Source organism: Etheostoma cragini, chromosome 6 (genome assembly GCF_013103735.1).
Source record: "Etheostoma cragini isolate CJK2018 chromosome 6, CSU_Ecrag_1.0, whole genome shotgun sequence".
NCBI lineage: Eukaryota > Metazoa > Chordata > Actinopteri > Perciformes > Percidae > Etheostoma > Etheostoma cragini.
In genome coordinates this window covers 9550099-9566136 of record NC_048412.1, presented here as the reverse complement: position 1 = coordinate 9566136, position 16038 = coordinate 9550099, and the positions used below count along the sequence as shown (strand labels likewise).

The 16038-nt window shown below is 42.2% G+C and overlaps 1 protein-coding gene across 2 annotated transcripts in view; it reads left to right on the top strand.

Moving 5' to 3' along the window:
* Nucleotides 1-1637: 1637 nt before the first annotated feature.
* The window catches only part of ctnnb1 (catenin (cadherin-associated protein), beta 1), a 15514-nt gene continuing 1113 nt past the window's right edge, over nucleotides 1638-16038 (top strand). Inside the window, exons 1-15 of one of the 2 annotated variants that reach the window (XM_034874014.1) lie at nucleotides 1638-1829; nucleotides 8378-8428; nucleotides 9017-9241; nucleotides 9357-9610; nucleotides 9705-9943; nucleotides 10319-10520; nucleotides 10613-10757; nucleotides 10947-11050; nucleotides 11273-11407; nucleotides 11543-11746; nucleotides 12313-12471; nucleotides 12702-12821; nucleotides 14555-14705; nucleotides 14953-15074; nucleotides 15213-15273. In XM_034874014.1, coding sequence (XP_034729905.1) covers nucleotides 8416-8428; nucleotides 9017-9241; nucleotides 9357-9610; nucleotides 9705-9943; nucleotides 10319-10520; nucleotides 10613-10757; nucleotides 10947-11050; nucleotides 11273-11407; nucleotides 11543-11746; nucleotides 12313-12471; nucleotides 12702-12821; nucleotides 14555-14705; nucleotides 14953-15074; nucleotides 15213-15273 — 2134 coding nt within the window. In that variant the 5' untranslated portion in view covers nucleotides 1638-1829; nucleotides 8378-8415. Of the gene's footprint in view, nucleotides 1830-8377; nucleotides 8429-9016; nucleotides 9242-9356; nucleotides 9611-9704; nucleotides 9944-10318; nucleotides 10521-10612; nucleotides 10758-10946; nucleotides 11051-11272; nucleotides 11408-11542; nucleotides 11747-12312; nucleotides 12472-12701; nucleotides 12822-14554; nucleotides 14706-14952; nucleotides 15075-15212; nucleotides 15274-16038 lie in introns of those variants that run through there. The other variant, XM_034874015.1, reaches the window with a different exon arrangement.

Here is a 16038-nt window from a genome sequence, read left to right as displayed (position 1 = left end):
TTGTGAAATCACGTGACTACATGACCTGAGCAATTTGATTTCACAAATCATGGCTATATATTAAACTGACTGACAGCAGTAATTCCCACCGTGGTTTGAAAGCCATTCAAAATAAAAATCAATCACTCTTAGTTCCCGTAATTTTGCAATGTTTCAATCTAATGACACGGGGTAGACTCATTCTAGGTGACGTGTCATGTACTGTGTATACGGGCTGTGTTGATAATTCCCATATATCATATCAAGGGACTGCTGCATTCACTGATTTGAAATTTAGTTTGGTTTTTGGTAACCCATTCCACTTCCATACTGTAAATAATGATTAATGAAATAGCCTGCTAGGCAGATGACAGTTGTCATTGTTAGCTGTAAAATGTATAGACAGTGTGAAGCCAGGACATTACCCGCTGTCCACCTTTCATGACACAGAGATTAAGGGACCAAACCTGTAATGCATATTTATATGTTTTATCCACTAACTTACTTATTATTGAACCAAACAGAAAGTCATCTGAAAAGTATTAGCCACAACTCTGTGACCTCAGAATAAAGGGGAGATTGCACTGTTCACTTGAAGGACCTTGGCTATGCCCATAGATTACTAATAGTTTTAATGACTGAATCTGCTTTTTAACGAGGTCAAAAAATGGTTAATCTAACTCTAGATTTATTAGGAAGAAATAATAATTTTAGAGTTGCATGCATTGTTTGATCAATTGTGTCTACAATAGTGATGAATCATTTTCCTGAAATATTTCTTTAGTATGTGAGATTTGAGTCTATTTCAGTAACCAGCAACTCTCCATGAATCACTGACAATCACTGACTCACAGGGTGCTCCAACCTGCTGACGGACTGCTGGAGGCCTAATCACACAGTTTTGTTAAGGTAGCTCATGGCCAATAAACCGCTTGCTGAATTTACACATGGTATACAATCACAATTTGAATGGCCAATAGCATGGTAAACAAAACAAGCCCACTCTTGAGACAACTGACATTTGACATACATTCACTGTCTATTAATTGATTGCCAGTTTAATAAAACAAATCTATCACCTTGTTGAGTTTTTGTTGTTTGTGATATGTTACCTGGTAATTTATTTTCCATAATTTGACTCTTGGCATCACCTAGCTTTTTGATTAAGTAAAGAAATAAATGTATGGAAACTCAAATGGAACCAAGATATTGTCCTTTGGAAGTCACTTGTCATTACTTTGCTTACAAATGGTTGGGTGGACTATTTTAACTTGTTTTTAATTCTGTGTTTTTGTTTGTTTGTTGTATCTGGGGCAATTGCAAAACTGATGATGAGAACGAATGATGCTCTTTGCATTAAAACTCTCCCTGCCTCCTCACCATAGGAAATCAACTTGGTAAGGGAAATCGGATTTCCCTTTTGTAGTCCGCCGGAACTTCATTCAATTGTGTATTCATACTCGTGCTGGAGACATTTATTTTGACGTGCTTTACTTTATTAAATTAACTCAAACTCCCAATAAAGACATGTGGTTATTATGGTAGGTAAATATACAGGGATATGCGTAGGAGTTGGATGACTTAAAGATTAATCAGATTTTTGTTTCTATTTTATTCGTGCGCACGGCAGGATATGTAACAACTGGAGGTGTTCTCCGGTCTATATATATACGCCGCCATCTTACATTTTCCAGTCCCTGTTACGGCCAAGTCATCATTGACTGACTGCGGAGGGAGTTGACGAGGGCTCCCCGTTGACGCTCGCCTTCACAATTTCCTCGACTTTTTCCATTTCTTAGTGGTTTTTACTCTCCAGGATCCGATTGGACGGACTTTCTTTGTTGACAAGGGTAGGCTTCAACATTTAAACTATCGGCTCCTCTCAGTATATCCCTCTTTTTGCGGGTTTTCCCTCATTGCCAGCAGGAATAGAGAGGGTTGTTGTGTGCGGTCCGGCCGGGATGCTGTTGCCTCTGCCGCTGCTAGCGAGCCAGCTGCTTTCACAGCAGATATTTGGGATATGTCAGCCACCGCCTAATGGAAACATACATATTTTACAGAAAATACTTGACTTTATGGTAGCGCAGGGCGGGTGCTGAGCAGCATATACAGTAGTTGACGATACGCTCGCTGTGTCCGATGGATTTATTGCCTTCCAATGTATTAGGAAACGTTATTCCGGATTTGGGAGCAACTTTAACGTTAAACGCCGATGATGTGCCCTCACTTGTTTGAATAGTTTACGTGAGAGTACGATAGCTAAGGTTAGTTAGCTAACTTAAACAAACGATACTATTAGCTAGCTCACTTATGCTGCTGGCCACATTGCACTATTGTGACTCATGCTTGCTCGACCTTAGTTTCGTCTTTTGGCCAGTTGTACTGCAGCTAACGTTAAGCTGAACAGACAAGGTGGGCTGGAGATACGCGCGTGAAATTTTTTATATTGTGGCCATGTGTATAATTGTACTTGTTAAAACTATGTTAGGAAACCTAAGTAACGTTAGCCAAGTAATGATTACTGGTGAAGTGTTAACGCAAACATTTTGCCAAAAGTTTAGTTGGAACTTCGAAAAACTGAGAACCATTCGAAGCTTTATTGTTAGATCGAGCTCATTGCCAACAAAATCGCTACAAACCCGTATTAATGGTTTATATTTAAGTTAATTTTAGGTCAAAGGCCCGTGAGATTGTGTTTTTCACTCGTCCTTTTAAACAAAGACCGACAAATTCCTTCCAGCCGTTGTGCTTTGGGAGGAAGACGAGGAGGAGCCAGTGTGTGAAATTTGAGTCAGTGGTGTTGGGAAGTCGAGAGCAGCTGTGGGGGTAATGGGGTGCCGCACACTATTATTTGTGTGGTTGGTAAATGTTACTGTTATATTAAATGTCATATTGGGTGTTACCCGCGGGGTCCCTTTGCACAGCCAGATGTTTGCTTGTCTGCTAGAGAGGGACAGGCGGGCGACTGTTACTTGAAAAAGTTGGATTCCATTCTGCGATAGTATTAAATAAATAAAAAAACAAGCGGAATGATGGCTTCGGTTGAAAATGCTGTTATTTGTGGTTCAAAGGCACAAAACGACGTAGTGGTGGTGTTTTTAGACGTCATTGGTTATGTTTTGTTGGAAAGAACATGTACAGATGAAGAGATTGAACGGTGGGTGGAGGATGTTGACGTCTCACCCAGTAAACTCCAAAATTGCTTGAGTCACAGACTCCCTGCAACTGAGTGGTTTATTTAAAATAACACGGTTACTTAACTAATACAGCCAGTCTCCGACGGTTTCATATCCCAGAATTACTGCATTGTCTTTGGTTTGTTTTTACATGGATTACAGATTGAGTTTGTCTTTCTGTGTTCCCTTATCAGATTACACAATGGAACAAAAAAAACTTGTGAACCCGTCATCTCAGCACAAATTTCTTCTGTGAAATGACATTTGTACAACGGAAGCGTGAGTGTAGGTTACATCAGAGACTTGTAGTGGTGTGTTTGGAGGTTAGCCACTAAATAATACTGTACACGTTCTCTCTAATGGCCCACCTATGTGCCCGCGTTCACATGGTAATGTGTGTGCAACTTGTAGGTCTGAGGCCGATTTTTTTAAATGTAGGGACTTGTATGACAATAGTGGTGTTTATTTAGATTTTAGAAACACATTTCTGATTTTTAGGGAAAAATCACAAGAAGTGGCCTGCCAAGAGGCAAATCGAGGAATATTGACTTTAATGACCATTCCGTTTAACATTTATTGGTGATAAATTATTCCGAGCAATTTCATTTTTATGATTTTGTTTTTGCACTTTTCAACTTATACCCCACCCCCCTTTTTAAATAGATTAATAATTATTAAGCTGAACAAAGGAAAAGTCATCATGTGGAAGTTGCTTGGATGTTTCCTGGAGCTCCTGTTTCTCCATTGGCATCCATCATTTTGCAGTTGGAATGGCCCAAACGCTGCAGCGGCTGCAGGCATTGAGCTCATTGTATTGTTGGCAGCCAGTGGTGAGTGCTGCTGACCCTGCACATTACATGGCTAACTCTGAAGCCCGTGGCAGCTCCTGTCTCTCTGCTTGTGCCGATAATGCAGCCTATTTGGGTCATTAACTCATATGGATGTTTTGAACTCAGTGTTTTTTCTCACTTGGGAGGAAATGGGCTGTGCTGAAGTTTAGATGGATTTACCTCTTTGAAGTCCTGTTCTCAAAAAAATATTTAACCCAAGTACAGTGCATTTCCACTGACAAATTAATTTTGTATAAGTTATTTAAATGCCACAGCATGCTAGGAAGATGCTGTAAAATTGAGTCGCAAATGTCTGCAGGCCAAAAGGTGGAAATGCAATTTTAGAGGAAGTGTGTTTCAAACTGATGTGTTTTTAAAGTGGTAATCTGAGCTCTCTTCTTTACACAAGATAAACCTTGAGGCTCACCTGAACTGTGGCAGCATGGCTCAAAAATTCTGACATAATGGCTTTTTTTATGGCAAGGAATTGGATTGTAGAGTTTAGATGTGCCTATCTGCTTTGAATTCCAGCTATGAATAAATGTTATTTTTTTATTTATTTTTTTTCAATCCTCCTGTGATTGGTTTACTGAGTGATGTAACAGATGATTTGTTTTGGTGTTACTTAATTTACAATTTAGATTTTTATCTGCTTGAAGGTGTATAGAAATGCAAGATTTCCCATAGCTTACAGATTTCTTTCACGCTTGCTTGGCTAGCTTCTGGTGTGTTAAGTTAATTGGTTATACTTGGGCATATTAGACTATGCCGCCATGGACGTGTAATAACCTATTGGTCACATCTTCTATGTTTTGGGGCGGTTGGAATGAAATTCTCTTGATAGTTGGGGGTCATCTGGCTTTGTGCCTAATTTTGATTTAGTTGCCCTCTCCCACATTTCCCACATGTAGTAGGAACCACATGTGCGAAATCCTGATGGTTCTAAAGTTCCTACCCTGTATGTGCGACAAATCAAGTCCCTCCCAGGAAATAATTTTATGGTTGATTTTTATGTAATTTTCTGAAATAGTTGTAGCTGTTTCACTTTTTATGTTCTGTTGCTTCAGGTTTGTCGTTCACACATTAATGAACCCTGGCTCTCTATATGAATGGCGTGTTTCTCATTTTTCATTCCTATTTTCAGGGTGGTGAAACCGACCGAAGTACACATTCCTGACCGTCTAGTTCTATGCTGGAACAGTAAGCCTGTCATTTGAGTGTTGACCTGGGACAGTAGTGCTGTGATTGCACTATACTTCATAGGGCATGTGTGCAAGGAGATAAACTACCTGTTTGATGGATTTCTCTCAAAAATATCTACATGTCACCTCCATTTCATTCCACATACTGCTTGTCTCTAGTAACTGGTGTGTCACTCATTAGTCATCTGGTTTCAGTTGTATAGCTTTTAACTAGACCACGCACAACTCTACATATTGGATTTCATATCTGGCTTCAAAGAAACCTCTAGTTCAGACTTTTGTGGCTGGGCTGCCAGGCCGATATCAAGGAACTCATACTGCAATTACTTTGAGTTTAGTCAGAGCGCGACTTTTGTGTCTCCCAATTGGAGACCAGACTTTGCTTGTTTGCCCATCAAAAAAACGATCACTGGCTCAGGATCCAAAGCCAGATGTCAAGACCCATATTTTCTACCAGTGTGAATGATAAATGGTTCCACTGGGCACTTTGATTGTATGTTTGATTTGTATGCAACCTTGTATGGGACATGTGGCTCCCATTAGGGCAGGGCTAGGTTATGTGAGGGCAGGCATGCATAGCTTGGGAGGATGGTGTGTGAACAGTGAATTTGAGTTGGTGTATTTGTGGTTAGAAGCAGCAGTCTTGGAGCCTGACACAAGATTGTTTTAATGACACAGCTGAGCTGGGGTGGTGTGGGTGTGAGAGGAGGGAAGTAATGCATGGCAGTAGTTTAGTTATTATTGAGTGTATTTACATATTGGTAGCCATTTAACTCCACAAACTCCTACACATTCACTGGCACTCTTGCCAGACTCAATTTCTTTTACTACTACATTGTATGCCTGGCAGATGTGTATTTCTGTATGTCCATTTCTGCTTGTAGACCATTTGTCTCTAGTGCTAGGATTTTCATTTGATTCAGTTATATTAACCTTTTGGCCAAAACTGTAGCTGGGGAAAAATGGCTATGTTTAACCAACACTCTTCAATATGTGAAGTAGATGGTTTTTGCTGCTCAGAGGTTAGTCTCTACAGAAACAATCAAAGTGATCATATCACATAATATTTAGACAGCTTGTTGACAGCTAGCTGCTGAGATTAATAGTTCTGAAACAGAACCTCCTAAGCTTCAGGGATGGGGTTGTAGCATCTCCTGTTGGTATGTAAAATTAAAGTTAGCTCAAACTTATGTCATTGCTTGATAATTGTTGGCTAATGTTAATGCACTCTGGCTGACTTGATCTCTTTCGTAGAACCCTGTCTCATGCCCAGTATACTTTTCCAAAGTAATTAGCAGAGGTGCTGGATGGCATTTGATTCTATTAAACATCCAAAATTGGACATAATGTCCCTACTTTCCCCCTCTCTGAATGATCACAAAGAAACTTGGCCATTCTATTAACATTTTTTTTAGACGCCATCATCAAAGTTGCTGCAGTCTACATCTGACCTTACAACAGAAGCACAGTCACACACCTGTTGAATCAAGACTTGCCGCAAGAAGTGGCTGCTTAGAATTCAGATTCAACACATTTATTTTAAATGGGGACAAATTCAGAATAGCCCTCCAATTAGAGAGAGGTACATTTTTGGTTAGTGTTAACAGTAATAATGGTTCATAGTAGAAGTGGAAGGGCACACAGAAGTCATTTTGGTTCAAACCTTGTTTCAGACATCCCGGTTTTGTAAGAGTTCAGTACAGTGGAGGGAAAAGCAGAAGACAATTTTTATTGTGCATGTCTCAGGCGGTACCACCTAGTGTCATATAGTCTGTCCCCTACGCTAGCTGCAACAGCCTGAAGTGTGTAAAGTAAGATATAAACAATAAGTACCCCACATCATCTCCAGACTCCATCTGGAACTAAATAAGACAACCAGCTTATGAAAATACAGCATCTTTGTAATCTGCAAAGATAAACTAAATTACCGGATTAATGCAACGTTATCCCAACATCTCCCGGCCATTTTTCACAGCAGAAGTAAAAACTTGGAGTAAAAAGGCGTCTGATGCTGGAAATGAAACACTAATCTATAACATCAGTCTTATCCATCACTCTCTCGCCGATACTACTGTAACTGACTGGGAAACCAAAGTTTTCCCAAGCTTGCGATGTTGAAGAGGCGGGTCCTCTAACTCTTAGCCACCACTCGCCGGCTAAGGCGTGGCTACAAATTGAGTGTCCCTGAAGACCCCGCACATCTAACCAGAGTTCTGCATTACATTAGTTTGGCTTTACATTAATTAATTTGCACCCAAGTTTTAAATTCATGTACCGAATAGTGACGCCCGTACAGTTTCTGTTCAATGCGAAAAACATTACCTTTCCATCCGTAATTCATAGCTTGCAGACACAAGGTTGTCTTGTCTCTACACTATTTAGTCATTAGTACTGCAGTTCCTTGGGCAAAAACATCATGCCAATGCCATTTTTGCTTGTATGTTTTAATGGAAATGTATGCATACAAGGCATAAACCTGGTTGTTATATTCAATAAGGGGGGGGGGGGGGTATATCTTCCAGTCATATTGGTCTTAGTCCACAGATGTACTTTTTGAAAGTGCTTGACAAAAGGATTTGACTCTATGGATAAACTGCTCCTATTTGTCTCATTTTAGCCAGGATTGTCTTCAGCAGTTTCCCATTTCCTGTTTGTGTATTACTGTCATAACATTTATCTTTAAGTATGAATTGGAAATACCTCTGTTTCAATAATCCCCTCTCTCTCTCGCTCTACCTCTCTGCTGCCATTGCCGATGTTTACTTTCCTGCACAGTGTGGTTTCAACTTCAAAGCCAGCTCAAGAATGCGTATGCCCTCCTCCTGCCTCTTTTCATACCCACCCAGAGCTTCACTTCCCCTGGCCTTCCTCAACTAAATAGTTGCTAGCTGCTACGCTTAATGGTGGCTTTGGGTGTGTGCTGCTGCTGTTTGCATGTCTGGCTTTAGCAGAAGAGGAAATCCAAGAAAGGGAGGAGGCAGGAAAGGAAAGACTGCATTGGAACGTCACTTGTTTGGAGGATTTTCTTTTAAAACAACACTGCTATTAATTCTGGTTGTGCCATTACCTTTTAGTTAAAGTCAAATGGCTGATATTTTACTGTAAGGAACGAGGACTGGCAGTGAGCAAGGTAGAGGGTAGGAATGAGAAACTGAGGCCGTTTGACTGACTGCTTTTCTTCCTTTTTCAGATCAGGAAGCTGTGTCGGTCGAGGTTCAAGAAAGAAACATGGCTTCCCAGGGTGAGTTATTAGTGTTCAGACATGCACTCAAACGCTTTCACCTTCTTGCTTTCCCCAGCTCTGGTTTTATCCACTCACTTACTGACTAGTACGCAATATGTTTGCAACTTTGCAGCATTTCAAACCTGCCTCTTCTCCTAATGCAGATTCATGTTCTCCTTAGAGCAAAGGGAATTAGTTATTGATTTAAAATACCGAGCACATGAAAATTAAATTTTATGCTTGAAGAGCCCTTTTTATTGGTAAATCAAACTTTATTTAAGTATGAAAGGTAAGAAGCAGGTTAGAAATTAATTTATTGTACTGGCTCTAAACTAAAAATGAGTTTGAAATGAATCTGAAACTGGATTAATAATTGTGATTTTACTTCTTGGCAATAATTGTAAAGACATTGTTTAGATGCCTTTTTTAGCTTCACACGTCACTTAGAAACGACAAAGCGGACCAAACCAGTTTGTCTGCATGCTACAAAAGAATTTAAGGTGGATTTACAAATTGCCTATGGTGATTAGAAAGATAGTTAGATTGACTTCTTCAAATGTTTTTAATCTTCTCTTGATGCCCATTCCTAATTCTTTCTCTTTCCAGCTGATCTGATGGAGCTTGACATGGCCATGGAGCCGGACCGTAAGGCAGCAGTCAGTCACTGGCAGCAACAGTCTTACCTGGATTCAGGCATCCATTCAGGGGCCACCACAACTGCTCCCTCCCTTAGTGGGAAAGGCAACCCTGAGGAGGACGATGTTGACAACCAGGTCATGTATGAGTGGGAGCAGGGCTTCAACCAGAACTTCGCCCAGGAACAAGTACAAGGTAGGTCACTGTGTTGATCTTTTAAGGAAGATCTGTTTTCTGCACATCGAATCTTGTATGGCCCAAATAGCAGCTTGAATCCCAAGATATAACAAAACTATTGTTCTTCTTTTAGACTTAGATGGTCAGTATGCCATGACGCGTGCCCAGCGGGTGCGTGCAGCGATGTTCCCAGAGACTCTTGAGGAGGGCATGCAGATCCCCTCTACACAGTATGATGCAGCAAACCCCACCAACGTTCAGAGGCTGGCAGAGCCCTCGCAAATGCTCAAACATGCTGTGGTTAATCTGATCAACTACCAAGATGACGCTGAGCTGGCAACCAGGGCCATACCAGAACTCACCAAGCTACTCAATGACGAGGACCAGGTAGTTATCCATGAAAACTGTGGCTCGGTATTGGCTCTGAACTTTTTGTTTTCCCTATTGTCATTCGCTAACACTTGTGACCCTCTCTTCCCAGGTTGTAGTAAACAAAGCAGCAGTAATGGTCCACCAGCTTTCAAAGAAAGAAGCTTCTCGCCACGCCATAATGCGCTCTCCTCAGATGGTGTCTGCTATTGTCAGGACCATGCAGAACACAAACGATGTGGAGACGGCTCGCTGCACAGCAGGAACACTCCACAACCTGTCCCATCACAGAGAGGGTTTGCTGGCCATTTTCAAGTCTGGAGGAATACCAGCTCTAGTTAAAATGCTTGGGTATGTGAAAGGAGGATTGACTTGATTTGGGAGTGTGTTATCTTGGGCTTTTAATGTATTGATGTCCTGTAACTCACCGGTGCAGAAAGGCAGGATGTTTACACTGTGGTAAAGAGAGAAAAGAAATTGCCTTATTTTGGCCACAACTAGATTTGTTCCAATCCAGTTGTTAAACAACATTGCACAATTTTGTTTTGTTACTGGTAAATGGCTACGTTTTGACACAGTGGCCCATCAGTTGTGATAAGAGAGACATGAAAGATTGTAACTGGCTGTTAACTCATGAATGAGAAACCTAATCTAATCATTCTAGTTGTGGTTATATACCAATGGGACAGTAATCTAATTAACCTTTTTGTTTGTTTTGTTCTGCAGTTCACCAGTGGACTCTGTCCTGTTCTATGCTATTACCACCCTCCACAACCTCCTTCTGCACCAGGAAGGAGCTAAGATGGCTGTCCGTCTAGCTGGGGGTCTACAGAAAATGGTGGCTCTGCTCAACAAGACCAATGTCAAGTTCTTGGCCATCACCACTGACTGTCTCCAGATACTGGCCTATGGAAACCAAGAAAGCAAGGTGAGGGGTTTGTAGGAGTGGTGTGTGTAGTCAGTAGACAAAACTGTGTTTACACTTGGTAACGCACACTTTTTGCGCTTTCTCTTCTGTAGTTGATAATCTTGGCTAGTGGTGGACCCCAGGCATTGGTCAACATCATGAGGACTTACACTTACGAGAAGCTGTTGTGGACCACAAGCCGTGTTCTCAAAGTTCTGTCAGTCTGCTCCAGTAACAAGCCTGCCATTGTAGAAGCTGGTATGTTTGTCCTCCTAAAGTTTGTATTGTAATATGAGTTTGAACATTATATTGTAAATGGGTGAGGTTCTTTAAGCTAATTTTAAAATGCAGTTATAACTGCAAATGCTCTAATGCAAGCATCATAGTCAAATGAAAGGAACATGCAATTTAAAATGCCCCCCCCCCCCCATCATTGTCCTTTTCCAGGAGGCATGCAAGCTCTAGGACTCCACCTGACAGACCCCAGCCAGAGACTGGTCCAGAACTGTCTCTGGACACTCAGGAACTTATCAGATGCTGCCACCAAACAGGTGATGAGAACTGCCCTGTTTACCAACATTAAAATACTTTTTTTGTCAGTGACACCTCAACTTAATAAACCCCAGAGCCTGTCTGCCTCTAATAGGAAAAATGAGAAACTCATTTTAAAATGTATTTTGGTGTTGAAATTCATCATAGCCCCAAGCATTCATTCCTCGATACGGTGTACCAGTCAGTCCTTTCGTGCTAACTTCAATTGTCTTTGTCTCCAGGAGGGAATGGAGGGTCTCCTAGGAACTCTGGTCCAACTTCTTGGCAGTGACGACATTAACGTGGTGACCTGTGCTGCTGGCATCCTGTCTAACCTGACCTGTAACAACTACAAGAACAAGATGATGGTCTGCCAGGTGAGTACACACTTAGTTACTGTTTAACAAACTCTCATCTAAATATGTTGATCAGTTTGTGTCCTGTGTGAATTTCTAGTGAAAGTGAATCTCTGATGTATCCATTAATCTGTTATGCCATCTGTTCCTCTGTAGGTTGGAGGTATTGAGGCATTAGTTCGCACAGTGCTTCGGGCCGGAGACAGAGAAGACATCACAGAACCAGCTATTTGTGCCCTGCGTCACCTCACATCTCGGCACCAGGATGCAGAGATGGCACAGAATGCTGTCAGACTGCACTACGGCCTGCCCGTGGTCGTCAAATTACTGCATCCGCCATCACACTGGCCGCTCATTAAGGTAAGCACATGCGGACTTGACAGCAGCAGTCATCCACATAAGCAGTGCTTTATGCTGTGATGTTTCCGGTTAAATCAGTTTACCCTGGACAAGTCCTTCAATCTAAAATAATGGGCTATCACAGTATTACTCCAGTGGAAAGTTGAGTTTGCTGTTAAACCATGTAGGCAGCGTTGGGTTTTTTAGGACTAAATGTTTTGATGAATGCAACATGTTACTGCTGGAAGTTGCTTAAACCGGTAGCATATCTGCAAATCATCTGGTTTTAGGCCCAGTCAAGCATAGAAGCTGCAGTATCTTTAAGTGTTTTGGAGTGATGGACACAGAAAACAAGCATTTGAACAGTTTTGATCTTATCACTAGATTAGTCAAAACAAGTCCCAAATTACCAACCCAATCAATTAAGGGTCTTACAGGAGCAAGGTATAATAATGTCTAGGAACAATGCATTCTAAACTTTAGTGGGTACTAATGTATACCTGAAAACCACTTTTGGCCTTTTTATCAGATGTGACTAATGGCTGCTTGAAACCGGCTTAATTGACATGCAAATATCCTTCTAATAGGCTACAGTTGGTCTTATCCGTAACCTGGCTCTGTGCCCTGCAAACCACGCTCCTCTGAGGGAGCAGGGAGCCATCCCCAGACTGGTTCAGCTGCTGGTCAGAGCACACCAAGACACACAGAGACGCACCAGCATGGGAGGCACGCAGCAGCAGTTTGTGGTGAGCGCATGCACAAACACAATAGTATGGCATCATTTATGGGACACAGAGCTCAGTGGTGCCATCCATCTTTTCACCTAGCAGAACTCACCACCTCACACACAATGCCCTTAAAAATTCCTGATGCCAGATTTGGTACTTCTGTGATTTCCAACAACTGCCTGCTCCCTTTAAGAGTACTAAATGGGGCCTCTAAAAATATAACCTGACTATAAGTGTTTGTTCATCAGGAGGGAGTTCGTATGGAGGAGATTGTGGAAGGCTGCACAGGAGCACTTCACATCCTTGCCAGAGATGTCCACAACAGAATAGTCATCAGAGGACTCAACACCATTCCTCTCTTTGTACAGGTGAGTTAGTTGTTGTTTCTGTTCTCACGCTTGTGTCATCCTGTTGCAATCACACTAAACTAGTGTGATTCCAGTTGAGGCCAAAATTATTAGCCCCCCAGCAATTGTGGAACATTTTCCTAAAATTCTTTCCTAAGTTTGCAGCATTGATAAAAGTTGATATAATCAAACATTCACCAATGCTATTTAGTAGCTTGTGGTACATTGTGGAATAGAAAATGTTTTCGGCTTGCCGCAAATGTAGTGGAAAATGGGGTGGTCAAAAATATTAGCCCCCAGGTGAATTTTTGCTTTCAGAACACACCTAATTAACCAATCATATTTCAAACACCTGTGTAATCAACTGGCTTCCTAACAACACGTGAGCGTTCAATCAGCATAAAAGGACTCCAAGGAACAGGGCACCTGAACACATTGAGAGGCTACTGAGAAGACTCACCATGCCAAAAACAAAGGAAATCTGCCCTGAGCTCAGAAAGAAGAAAGTTGAGGCTCATGATACGGGGGGAGGCTATACTGCCATTTCCCCGCCATTTTGCCTCATCACCAACTAATGGGAGACCAATTCTGTAAGAAACAAACCTCGGCGTGGTCGTAAGCACCAGATTTCAAGAACTCTGAAGAGGAAAATGGTTAGATGTCAGCAAGAAGCCCTGGACGTCTGCCAAGATGATCGTTGCTGACCTGGCCTCTTCTGGAGTTAATGTTTCAAGGAACACAGTTTTGAGGACTCTTCATCATGGTGGGCTTCAGGGCCATCGTCCCAGAAGAACCCCTTTCTCAAAGAGCGGCACATCACAGCCGGACTCAGGTTTGCCCTTGAACGTTTGAGAGGTAAAGCTGAGTTTTGGTCTGATGAGACTAAACTGGAACTGTTTGGGCACATAGATGTTGCTTATGTTTGGCGAAGAAAGGGAGAGGCCTTCAACCCTCAGACCACAGTTCCCACAGTTAAACGTGGTGGGAACACCATGCTGTGGGGCTGTTTTGCAGCCTCAGGCACAGGGAGCCCTGGTGCATGGCATCATGAAAATTATGTTGAAACTTTGAGGGATAATATGCAGAAACAGGCTTGTAGTCTAACCTTAGGTCGTCGCTGGATCTTCCAACAAGATAAGGACCCAAAGCAGACATCGAAATTGTTCCAACAGTTCCTGAAGGACACCAAAACCAAGTTCCTGAAGTGACCCGCAGAGAGCCCAGACCTCAATACTATTGAGAATCCATGGTGGATGCTCAAAGTGACTGCCCGTGCTCAGAAACCACGCGATCTGGACCAGCTTGAACAATATGCAATGGAAAATCTTTCAGTTTTGCAATTTCTTGTTCAAACTCAACAAAGTGCATCAATAAAATATCCTTATCAAACTTAGTGGACATTTTGTCTTTATGTTGAAAACACATACTATAAACACTTGATGTTAATGGTCATCTCTGTGGAGAAACAGTTTTGTATAATTTCATAAGGGGGCTAATCATTTTGGCCTGAACTGTACATGGTTTTAGGTATCATCATTTTGGATTGATTAGGGACCACAGATAGAAAAATGTCAGTCATTATTCTTTATAAACAACTCCCTTCCATGGTTGTTCCAGGATACTCAGAAGTTGAATGCATTTAACCACCTGGTGTGTGTCCTTACACTCCATGAATATCTGCTTGTAACGTCTTTTCAGATCAAATGTGAGTACTGTGAAAGCTGAGATTTCTTTCTCTACATTTGTGTGTGCAGCTGTTGTATTCTCCCATTGAGAACATCCAGCGTGTAGCAGCAGGCGTCCTGTGTGAGCTGGCCCAGGATAAGGAGGCTGCAGAGGCCATCGAGGCTGAGGGAGCAACCGCTCCACTCACAGAGCTGTTGCATAGCCGCAACGAAGGAGTCGGTATGTTCACAAAAACTCATTTACAAGGGCTACTCCTCAGCTATGCAATGTTCGGATGCAGTCTGGGAATAGTTTGTAGTCTTCCATGGACTTTATTGATGTAGACGAGTGAAACAACATTTATTTTTTAACTGTATTCATGTCAATACCTGGCCTCTTGATTTTCTCTTCTGTGATAGCTGTGGCATTGCTTTTTTTTTTTGGGAGTGAGTTGCATTTTGACTGTCAACCCTTTATCTTCTCTCAGCCACATACGCTGCGGCAGTTTTGTTCCGTATGTCAGAGGACAAACCCCAAGACTACAAGAAACGCCTCTCTGTAGAACTCACCAGCTCGCTCTTCAGGACAGAACCAATGGCTTGGAACGAGGTAAGAAGCACTCAAAATCAGTGGTTTTCAAATTGCCCAGCAGTATATTTGTCAGAAGCATAACTGGCGTAATAACTCACTGTGGTCTTATTGACACTGCTGCACCCTGCTCATCCTTGTCTGTGTATTGCTCTGCAGACTGGAGACCTGGGTTTGGACATTGGAGCTCCGGGAGAGCCTCTGGGCTACAGACAGGAAGGTAAGTCACCTCTTCCCCTCTCGCTGGCTGGGAGGAACACAGGAGGCCACAGGGATGTCAAATAACCAGAGCAGTCTGCATCAAAAAACATTTGAGCGGCTTTTTCTTTTTCTAACTGGGCATACAGTCATTCCCTTCTCTGGCCTGGGTGATTCTGTCCTCCTTGTTAGTAGTTCCTCTAAACCCACGGCCCTCAGCCGGCTCTCAAAAACCCAATACTGTGACAGTCCCATGACTGAGCTCCAACCATCTTTATTACTGTTTAAAGGTCATGATACACAGGCAACTTGACACATTGGTGAATGGCAATAATGCTTTCAAGTTAAGGATGGAGATTGATTTGATTCCTGCTGTCTGTCAGGTGGCTTTAAGAAATGCAAAGCCCCAGGACCTCGGACTGTGTACAGATCAGTAGGTTAAGGAGCAAGGGTTGGCTGTTTTTAATTTGCTCAGCTCTCCATTACTCCTGCACTAACCGCTTTAATTGGCTCCTGGCCAGCCCAACGAAAACAAAAGCTTGAAGGTGGTAGATGTATTGGAGATCACACTGTCCACTGCAGATGAATTCTGTTGGTTGAACCAAAGGAAAATAAGCCGCGAGTTTAGCTTCAATTCAAAATCCGTCACAGTTGAGCCCTCTGTCCGTCCTCCAGCAGACAAAACCGTCCGTGTGTAGTGTTTGAATGATCATACTACTGTGTGAAAAGCTTGGTTTGTTAACATGCTTCTAACAACTGCTCTGCTTCCCCTGCCTCTCCTCCATCC